General features: G+C 37.3%; 1 protein-coding gene across 1 annotated transcript in view; it reads right to left on the bottom strand.

Annotated features, from left to right (window-relative positions):
* DGKQ (diacylglycerol kinase, theta 110kDa) overlaps nucleotides 1-9,550 on the bottom strand; it is a gene marked incomplete at its 5' end in the record, with an annotated part of 40,044 nt that extends 30,494 nt beyond the window's left edge. The window contains 4 exons of the mRNA XM_008944584.1: nucleotides 2,547-2,700; nucleotides 3,987-4,112; nucleotides 4,740-4,825; nucleotides 9,451-9,550. Of these exons, the coding sequence (XP_008942832.1) occupies nucleotides 2,547-2,700; nucleotides 3,987-4,112; nucleotides 4,740-4,825; nucleotides 9,451-9,550 (466 nt within the window). The remainder of the gene's footprint in view (nucleotides 1-2,546; nucleotides 2,701-3,986; nucleotides 4,113-4,739; nucleotides 4,826-9,450) is intronic.
* Between the last annotated feature and the right edge of the window lie 2,059 nt (nucleotides 9,551-11,609).

The following is an 11,609-nucleotide window of genomic DNA, read 5'->3' on the forward strand; positions in this document are numbered from 1 at the left end:
AGGCATATCTGAAGTCCCCCTACTATTAACCTTAATATTGCACCTACTGCATTTCATCCCTGTCTCAAGCTGCGATGTTTGCCTATGACTTAAAAATATATGGTTTCCATTAAGTTTTAAACCACCAAATCGGTCTGTAAGTTGCAGTAGCAGCTTTCCAGTAAGAAGTATAGGTATTTATAAATAATTTCTGTAAGTGAAAAATAGATTTGCTGACAATTAAAGGGAAGGAAACTACTGCACTCCAGAAGAGGACTTTGGCAGCAGCTCATTCCTCTCACTAAAAGCTAGGACTCAACATGTCATATAAAATACTTAGAAAAGATTAATATAAAAGCTACTGACATTTGCATTAGCTTCTGTGAAGATACCATCCTGACTGCATTCCACTCCTGACCCTCAGGTCCATACAAGAAAACTGACACAAATCCAGCCAGGAGTGATAAATTTTTCTTCTCTGAGGGTAGCAGTCGCACACAACATAGGCCAACCCACTGTGCTGATCTTGTGATGGTATTCACACTCCTACCCCTTGAAACACCCACTTGGTGTTGACTGAGACACAAAGTTCCCAAAAGATGTAAGCCAGGCAACACCTTTATAAAAATGATGCCTTGCAGTTGAGGGAGAAAGCAGGAAGTCAAAGCACAAAACAAGAGAGAAAAAATAAGTAAAGACAGATATTCAGAGCAGAAGAGGTACTAGGGAATTCAGAATGCTAATGCAGGAAAACCCTCCAAGAAGTAGAATCACAGATGTCAAGAGTCCTAAACTGGAGACCACATAACTTAATGAATATTTGGGTAATGATTCAACCGACTACATGAACGACTAACAATAACATTTCTGGGTCAGAGTTTTTAAAAGATAAAAGAAGGGTTGAAATACCTTTTCTGCTACAGTTGACAGACAGATTACATTTCAAATTGTAGAGAAATTTAGACTATATGGTCTTAAAACACCCTGAAATAAATGGAAGCTGAATGCCTTCTCAAATTCCATTTAACACAAAATCAAATTAAATAAAGAATAAGTAAATACAACAATAAGAAAAGGAAGAATCCCTGATTGCTCCCAACCCTCTCCTTTCTCTATAGATGGGAAGAAGCTGAATCCTTATTACTCTTTCTCCCTTAGTCTGGACATTAGAGAAATCTATCCTAACAGCATCTTGAAACTGTTCTAATGAAGTCCAACGTCTTCTTTTGAAATACGCTAAGGCAGGAGTCATTTGGAGGAAGGAGAGAGAGCTATTCTACCATTGCTTCCCCTGGCAGCCCAAAAGTTATTGCTGGCACAGAGGTGTTCACTGAATGTTGGCTGTGAAGCTTAGTGTTTACTCAGAGGCAAAAGCTAATCTGGACAAATGCTCCCCAGCACGTCAACAGTGATGTGCTCATTCTCTGTCTAGGAAATATAATCTGGCACTTCCCAACCATCAGCTTGGGAAGAGCTTTGCCTGCAGCAGCTGACTCATCCAGGTGACCACTAACACTTCTTTGGTACCGCAGACCAGTCTTCTCACCATCTTCTGAGCAATGCTCATTGTGAAGACTTCTGAACGAATGTGCATGCACAGCTCATCCCACAGAAGTGAGGACAGAAATGCTAATTATCCTCCAACAAAGTTGAAATGCTCCTTACTCCCCAGAAACACCCTTAGTATGTATGCAATCATTAAAAAGATCTGCTATCAAGAGCCTATGCGTTCCCCTGGAAAAGCAGTAGCAACTTTCAGGGCAGCTGACCCAAGCTGGTCTGTACTCAAAGGAGCTTCAAACAATATAAAACACAATAGCAGGACTCCTGCTACAGCTTCTGCAGCTGAGAGCATGCGGCTTCTGCTGGTGACCAACTGCTTTCACCAAAAGAAAGCCTAATTGTGCAGTGCAGAAAGTTCAAGAAGAACCTGTCAGGTTGAGAAAAGTGCATCTGCAAATGTTTAACATCCAGAACCTATATTTAGCCTATCTTTTATTTGCTTTCCTATTGTATTCAATCACCAAAATAAAGGCTTTTCAAGAACAGGATTATCGAAATATAAATTAGAAAACACTCCAGTAGCTTAAAAAGCTTCTCCTTAAAGAGCTGTCAAACAAACATAGACTCTAGATGGCAGCAGAACATTAACAAGATTTCCTCTCCGTACAGAAATCTTTAAAAGGCAGATACTTAATCAAAGAGGCAAATAAAAATATCTGTGTATGTGGCAAGCCACATAAACCCCAACATGTATATCAGCAAGTGTCTGTAGCAATCAAAACACTCATCTGCATCTGCTAAAGAAATTTTTGGATCTTAAATTCTCACTTTCTGCATGTTTACCATTTAAAGAGCAGTTTTCAAACTGCCCTGCACCAGAAAACAGAAGTTTCAGTATTTTGCACATAATCCATGTTTAAAAATCTCTACTGTGTCCAAGAAATATCAAGTTACAGGACTGCCACAAAAGCCACTGAAAATTAGTAATCATACATTTCAGTGAATTACAACACTAGGTTAAACATGCTCATCAATTACTTGCACTCAACTTCCAAAGTTTTTACCTGATTCTGTTTGCAAATTTTCTGATATTCGAAAACAATGCAGTTTGCTGAAGTTTCGAGAAAACAACTGCACAGAGCTTGGAGGAAGAATCATATTCCTTAATCTTCCAAAAGTACATTCTGGGGTCACAATTATGTAGCAAGCAGCATGAGCCTATAAACAGAATCACCAATCAAGATCTCAGTGAGATACAAAGAAAGCAAATTTGTTATTAACAAAATATGCACTGGAACTGTAGAACTCAGGCTAGGACATACATATACTTTTTGTATATACTTTTATATATAGTTGTGTGTACGTATGTATTTGTATAATATGTTTTTTATATATATTTGTGTGTGTGTGTATATATATATTTGTATATATACTTTTTCATGGAGTGACCCATTTTTCACCCTAGATTTTCATCTGCTCCTTTCAGTTTTTATATAACCAATAATGAGAAGTCTTAGCATGTGTATAAGCTCCAAGTACTACAAACTGGCCTTACTGAAAACAAAAGGTTTTCATACAGCTACATCAAGAAGTTTAAAATTTTGATCTCAAACCCTGGATCTGCTATTCTATATGGATACCTACTGAGAGGGGTGGGAAAGGTAGGTATGTTATACTGAAAAGTCTGAAAATAGCAACACCCTCTTACACAGCTGTACTCACTTGCAGATTCAGAGATAACACTGTTTGGAATTTTATTCCAAAACATGACTGGCTAGTTTCTGCTTTTATACTTGTGCAAGACCTGCCATTATTGAATATACATACTTGTGTATGTGTGCCCATATAGAATGTTACATTTGTTCACTGTTCTCAAAGACAGCCCTTCCCATCTCAGAAATGATGAATCAGACTAAAAGCACAAAACCCAAAATTTTTTTTAAAAAATAAATTATTCAAAGCATACCTGAAATACTAACTAACTTCAGAGTTTCATTTTAAATTATTATTACACAGAGTACCTCATTTTGCATTGAGTGCCAAATTAATGTTTTACTGCATACACTTTTCAGCTCCCACCTTATCTGGTGCTGCTTTACACTTTCACCATATTTCAGTCAGAGGGAGCATTAAGTGGATGGACCAATTGTTATCTATGCAGTAGGCTGTGCATCAGTATGTGAAAAGCTGTGGTTTTCATAAAAATTATTAAAGGGTACCATCACGTTGCATAGGGATTAAACATGCATCATGTGAATAGAAAAACACAGAAACCATTACTGACAGCTTTAAAAACCACCAACCATACAGGCTGAATTTGAAAAACTGTATTTTCCACCTGACTCATATATATGTATGTCTATGTATATAAATAAGTATATAAACAAAGTGTGCTTATAATGTGTATCTAAAGTACATTTATATAAATTGTTTAAGTAATAACCATGTGCATATATATATACACATATATGGTTCCCACAAATACATGCAACAGCACAACATACCAGGATGCCACACCATTCACATCTCATGCCAGACAGCACCTCAGAAGAGCCACATGTTTTTTTGCAAACTTCACAACGAGCACTTGAAGAAAGGTTTCCCTCCCTCCAGTGGTGGTGATAAGTATCCTGGGAGTAAACATCAGGAATTAGAGTTAAGCAAAACAGACACAAAACCATCTTCAACCTAGCTGTAAAATCAGCGATTCACGTATCTCTGAGGAAAGAGCAACACAGAGTAGAATATTAAGAATATGAACCCAAACAATCTTATATTCCACAAGTTTATCAAACTGTTAAAAAATTTATCACATAATGCATTTTTTCAACAGTCCACCACAACCAATACTCTTCTTTAAAAAAAAAAAATAATCCTCAAAGGTCAGTATTATGCATGTGTTTTATAATGAGAAGCTGGGCAGTCTTTCCTCAGACAGCCTGCAGGAAGCTTGAGCAACGTAGTAACGTTTGCCAGGATGCAATGCAGCCAACACCTCAATATATAAAAAAGAGTCCCATGCTGGCATCTGCAATGCAAATTTTTAGATTAGCAGGTTGTTGTTTACATTGCACCAACTTCTCAGCACAGCTTCAACAGGCATCATGACCATGCCAGAATTTAAGCTCATCTCGCTCTCTGCAATATATTCTGACGCCATGTTTCCTTTGCCTCCCAATAAGCTCTGGCTCCTCTAGCCCATGTTTTCACACCAAAGACGTTTGATCACTCCCTGCTGCAGAGGCATCCACACTTACGTGGTCCTGGTGCCCATCCTGGTGACACTGCCGGCAGTCACTGCAAGCAAACAGGATACAGTCTGTGTGCACATGTAGCTCACAAACTAAAAGCATGAAAACAAGAAAACATCTTTAAGCTGGAAGCCTCAGGATTTTTCAGCTCCTCCCTCCCTCCCTCCAATACTCCTCCACTACCTTTTCACACCATACTTTCTTTCCTTCGTGATCTTTTCTGTTCAGCAGAGATAGGCAATACAAGAAGTTTATCAGCAGTGTCTTTTGTGTTGCTCCATTTCCTTCATGTTGAACTGATGCAGCAAGTGTAAGGAAAGGCTAAGCTAATTTTGTTCACAAGCACTTGCTGTATTTCCTCCAGTTTTTCCCCCAAGTTATATTTGTAACAACTGTTCAGCTTATTACAACTTTGTCTGAGTTTCACAGCTGCCTACTCCAATATTATAATGCCTGAAGTCACCTTGATTTAATCAAATTAAAAAAAAAAAAAAAGCTGAATGTTAGAAGCATTAACAGAAGGACAGAAAGTTCTCCTTCTGCATCCAGGTAACACCAAGTCTTCAGTGCAAAGTATTGATCTTGCTGAGGCAATACTCCATTCTCTTTATAAATCCCTTTCCAAACCCTATTTCAGAGCAAGTGTGCACTTCATGAGTGGGTTCACAGATTCTTTTCTGCTGGACAGCCCCTCTCTCCATCCCTGGAGCTGTAAAAAAATGAGACCCAGACCCAGTAAAGCAGGGGGCACTGCTGCCAAAGCAGCAGCACCTCCCCAGCCAGAAATCCATTTTAGTAAGGAAATAAATCTTTTTTATACCCACATGGGGTTGGACTAGATGAGCCTTAAAGGTCCTTTCTAACCCAAAGCATTCTATGATTCTATGACACTCAGTGGATTTAATTTTAAACATGATCAGCATAAAATGGTATGTTAATTTCACAGAAGATTTGTCCAAGCTATGTCTGCATATGGTAAGTCACGCTGTTATCTTCAGGAAAACATTTTTTTCAGCACACTCCCCTAAGGAAGCTCAACAGTGTCTTCCAAAATAACTGTTAGATACTGTAGCTGGAAGAAGTGTTAGTGAAGCCTATAAAGTTTCAGGCAAGTTTGTTTTGGATAAAGTACCTTCATTATTTTAAAATCTACTATAAGTATCAGTTGTGAAAGAAAAACAAATCTACACAAAAATCACAAACACCTAAAACACCATGCTGCAAGGGATCAGTCATTTAGAACACATACAACTAGAAGATGTCAATGTCTAGCTTCATTACTGCATGAGTTAGGAAAGTTCCCTCTGGAACTTCTAGATGGAGATGGATTAAAAAGATCCTCCTCTAGCTGCTTTTTAAAGACTTGTGTATACAAGCACTCTGGGAAGGCACCTGATTTCTCATTGAGTAAATAGGAGAGGGAAGTGTAAAATTCTTCAAATATTTTTTTCTGTTCTGCTCAAACAGGGTACTGCTCCAAGCACATCACAAGAATCTGTGACTGTAACCTGAATATTGGAAGGTGGCAAACTGCACCGGTTAGACACATTATCTGGAAGTATCTTAAAAACAATATTAAACTAAGTAGAGAATAATACCTTATTTTGAAATCACTCTGTGCTTTAGAAAAGGTGATCAGCACAAGCACTGTCTTCTTCTAATCCCGCAGAAGACCATGACCTACCACCATAACAAACCAAGGCCTCTTTAAAAGGGTTCATGAAGTCAACCACAAATTTTCATGTTCAGTTCCCCATGCTGTATGCCTTCACCCAGCTCAAGAAGTTTTATATGAGGTCTGACACAGTCTCTCCTCCATTCACATTTCTCCATATTCATAGATAAAGCAGTAATATTTTACAGCTTTGCCAGTTCACCTACCAGGCAAGCTAGATGCTTGGAATTGTACCTTCACTAAAGGTTAAAGTTTCAGTAGACCAAATTATAGATCCAAGGAACTAACAAAATTGTTGGGTTTTTTAACTGTTAATTCTGCAAATACAGGCACACACTGCCCATTAGTTGTACTTTGTAAGAACACAGTGAGGTTTCTTGCCTTGATTTAATTCGCATCTGCTGCTTCTAACACCAATCCCAACTCAGAATTAGTAGGAAAATGTGTGCATGTGAAGGCAGAAGTGTCACGTGGGTTAAACCCTTAAGATAACTATCCTACTGATTGGAAAGATGAAATTTTTAGTATGTAAAGATTGAGTCAAATCAAAGGACCTACAAAATTAAATGTTATCTTTATCAGCCATTCCATAATCTACACAACTCTTTAACTCATAACAGAATGATGGCTTTCTGTTCAAGCTATTCATTAAAGTGATGTTAATCTCTTTGTAACTCCCAAAAAAACAGGTTGGTTAATTTCAGATACATAAACATGGCAGAATAACCTTTAAAATATTAACTGCCTCCCTTCCCAGTAAATTTGCTGGTCCTAGTTGATGACTGGTAAGAAACTTTACTTGTAAAGTATCTAACACTAAAAAAATATTTGGGTTACCCTTTTTCCTCTTGCTTTCTTTCCAGCCCTTCTTCTTGGAAAGAAAAGGAAGAACAACTCTCATCATGATGAGTCCAGGTTCAATGTTTACCAGTGAACTGTACTGCAAAAATAGCTATCCAAAGAAATGAGTAATAGTCAGCAGCATGTGGATTCCAAATATTGTGATTTTTGCCAATGTGCTTATCTCAGCGGGGGTTAATATGCATGTATTCTCATTTTTTGAGAACAGATGCTCCCACAATGTCTAGTATTTGTCTGAAATTTTTCAATTTCCTTTCAAAAAAATTTGTTTTATTTTAAGACATAAAGTGTCAAAATCATTTATTTTATTTTATTTTAAAAGTGTATCTAGCTACTTGCATAGAAAAGGTAACTTAATCTTAACACTCTTTTCTATCTTAATTACGGCAAAGATTCCAGGAAAAGTTCTTCAGATTTCAATATCAGAACAGATTATCAAATCCAAGAGTACACTTCCACTACTAAGGTAAGTCACTAGAAGAAAAAAAAAAAAAGATTAAAAAAAAAGGAAGAAAGCCCAATATTTCCATCTGGATTTAGAAGCTCTACAGCTTACAACAGCTGGTTTCTGAAACAGATTCTGAAAATATTTTTGAAGAGTAAAGGAAGAATCTTGTGCGTTTTAGGAACCCTAACTGTCCTTTTTAAGCTACATTTTGGAAAACCAGAATCAGAGAAACAAGTTGTGGACTTGCTAGTATCCAGAAAACAGGACTGGAAACAAGTCACACCACACAAAACGAGAAAACTGTTTAAACCATGTGAGGAACACAAGACAGAACCTTTCACTGAACCAGAAAAAAAATGTCTGGGCATTTCTAATACCTAAACATAACATGGACTTTCATGTGTTTCTTGTTTAAGAACACTTAAATGGAAACGTCTGGAAAAACAAATATTCCCTTGCAATGGGTACAATGTTAATACAGTAGAATTGAGAGTAAGAATATGAAAGCAAAATTTAGAAAGCTTTACCTAAAACAGATCACCATGCTAAAGCCATTTCCACAAGTTAAGAAGACATAGGTAGTGAAAATTTTACTTTTCAAATTCTCTATGTATATCTTATACCACACAAGTTCTGCAGCTCAAGACAGAGAGCAGAAAACTCTCTGTGGTATCTGTACCTCTTTGACCATCCCAACAAATCATCCAACTCACATGGCAACTATATTAAAGTAACAGATTCCCACTAGACAGAAGAACATAGTTTAAGTTAGTTATGCAATCAATAAAAGCAAAAATACTGCACCAATATAAATCTAAATGCCCTGACCAAAGAGAACACACACGTGACCATATTAAAAAAGACATTATCTTTAGTGTAACAGCAATTTTGAAAGCATCTCAAATCTCTGCAGAATCGGTTCTTCTCTTAGTAGGTGACATCTTGTTTGTTTTTTTTTTTAAATCGTTCACAGATAATACTCCTTTAAAATTGTACACTCCATTCAGCCTCACAACATCAACAGAAAAACAAGCACTAGATATTAAAGACAGGGGAGACATGGGAGAATTAAGGACTTGCTGCATGCCAAAATCAGTCAAGTACTCATGCCCAAATATATTTCAAGTTCTGGTGTTTGGGTGATTTCTTTAACTACTGTTTTTTCAGAGAACCCATGTCAGAACACTCAGAGCAGTACTATTTTGATAAAAAATATTTTCAAATATCTTTCCATTGAAGGCACCTCATCCACATTACAAGCAACAGATATCTGAGAACACTAACACAGAGAAGTTATATTCCATTCTTTTCTAGAAAGGGGGAGGTTTTCGAAACATGAATATCTGATGATTCTCTGTGTCAAAAGTTTCCATGTGGAATAGAAATAAATTACCTCAACAGGAGAAGGCTTTCTTTTGCCATAATAGCCTCTCATTTTTTTGCGTATGTTGGGCATGGATTCACTGTGCACTACCAACATCTCAGACTTGTTCAAAGTAAATTGGTGGAAAGGTGAGACAGCGCACACATTTGACAAAATTTTGCATAATTGAAGGCTACTGATGTTATTCCTTAATTCGAAATACATGTTTCCATGAAAAATGAGTGGATGATAACCCCCAAATCTCTCGGACACGAGGTATCTCTCAATCTCTCGAGGTATCCAACAGAAGCAAGGTGTACGTTACTGGATAACACATAGATGGCTTTACAAGTATGATTTTTAAAGTTACCTTCACATCGAAAGGCAGGTGACTCTAACGACTTTCTGCACACAGTGCAAAACTTTTTTTTGTAATGTCCTGGAGACCCAAAACAGTGTGCAACTGGAACCTGCCAATGAAGAACACATAAGACATCATCAGCCACAACTTCCAAAGTGCCAGTTACAATTCACAGAAACTCCTTTCTCATGTAAGACAGGACAGTATACACAACATAAAGCTTACTAAGCCTGAGAAAAAAAAATATACAGGCAAATCATCCTTTAAAAAAAATAACAACTTAAAAATATATTTTAAATACTTAATTTTAAATATTTTCTTTCTTAAAAAAATATAAATTCTTGGGGTTTAATATGTAATATATATAGTACACAAAGTTTAAGTGCTGGTCAGTTTCTTGAGGATTCAGAGTAGCATGAAGCCAAAAGTTTCCCTTGGGTTCCGTGCTGTGTGACTTACCCAGAGTCATAGTTCCTCTCCTCTAAGTATTCTTAATGGAATTAAGGGCGATTAAAGAGTAATAGCTGCACACATACACAAAATAACATAAAGAGAAACTCAAGACAATTTTTCAAAGCTCAGTTATGCCACAGTCCAGTCCTCTCCACATGACTTCCTCCTCTTCCCCAAATACAGTCCAGCCAACTTGCTGATCAGGACAAAGGCACTGGTTTCCCTCCACTCCCCCAAAAGCCTCAGAGCCTGGATAGTACAGAGATTCATCTCCTGAAGTACATCCATACTGAGGTTCCTTTTGACTCTATGTGAGAGATGATGCATTTCAATATCCTTTTGCCAAGAGCTGTACCAATGGTTTTAGCAAATGTATTTCTAGTATGCCATTCACTTATCCTAAAAAGGATATTTTTTTCTTGTTTAGTGATTAATAATGAAGACTAAAAGAGATGATATCAGAAGAAGAAAAGATGAAAAATTAAGAAAAAGAAGCAAATATTTGAGCTTTATACTTGTTCTAGAGACCAATATTCCTATCAGACACACATCTTTGTTACACTGACATTCATAATAGAAGGAAAAAGCATAACTGCATCTTTAAAATTCTAGCATCCAAATGACTTCCATAAAAGTTTGCCGTGACTTAGATATTTAGTATTATGCATCTCACATGCCTTTCCTGATATGACAAATACATCAGATTTATCTTCTAGTTCCATCACAAAAAAAAAAAAAATGTATTTCTAGTAAAGGATCACGAATGGTTATTTAGGTGTGAAACAAAATTAATCATTCCCAGCAAAAAGCTGGAAATCATGACTTTAGATACCTGTAGTAATGGATAACTTTTTTTCCTCCCAGATGTACTAGTAAACAATTCTCCAAAATTACTGAGCAGGATTTGAATTTTTCTCCCTGTGTATGAGGGTCATCCTGTAAACCACTAGTGGCAAAGCTGACATATACTGGGAACACAGAATTTAATGACCCAGAAAGTTGCTTCCAGTTACAAAGGTCTAATTCCCATCAGTGCTTCTGCCTCTGAAATCATAGCGACAAGTACACTAAACAATCCCATATTTCAAGCATGCACAGTGAAGTAAGTGAGATAAAGTTTTGCCAGATGCAACAGCGGGGTAGAGGAACATTGTTGGAAGTTTAATTAAGAAAAATCACCAAATCCAAAACTGCAAAGCATGTGGTTTCTCCAGCCCTCCTCAGAACTAAACTTTGGAAAGCAAAGGAGGATGAAGAAGGGTACAAAATGTGCCTGTGTTATCAGATGTGAGTAAGATCATCAACAGCAGTTGACCGGTCAAGCAGAGTCATCAGCTCATTGCTCCAGCAGGCCCTGTTGTCTGGAGGCATTCTTGGTTCTTGTCTGACCAGGAAACTGTCCAGATCCCAGGCTACCCCCATGCTCGGCTCCCAGCCAGCCTATGGAAAGGATTTCATAGCAGTACCTCCAACGTGATGTACTGCAAAACAACCCTTGCCTCCAAAAGCTTCAGATTTTTACTTTATGTACAAGTTCAGGATATAAAAATATAGACGAACCATGCTTTGGGGTCTGTCTCCTGCTCCTATCAATCCAAAAAGAAATTTCATTCTTTGCAGCCCTCCAGCTCCAACTGACACAAAGTTCATGGTTGGTGGGCATTTTTATTTTTTTTTAAATCAGAATACTCTAGTCATACATTGCATGTTTATAA

Source organism: Merops nubicus, unplaced genomic scaffold (genome assembly GCF_000691845.1).
Source record: "Merops nubicus isolate BGI_N331 unplaced genomic scaffold, ASM69184v1 scaffold45227, whole genome shotgun sequence".
In the NCBI taxonomy this organism is placed as follows: domain Eukaryota; kingdom Metazoa; phylum Chordata; class Aves; order Coraciiformes; family Meropidae; genus Merops; species Merops nubicus.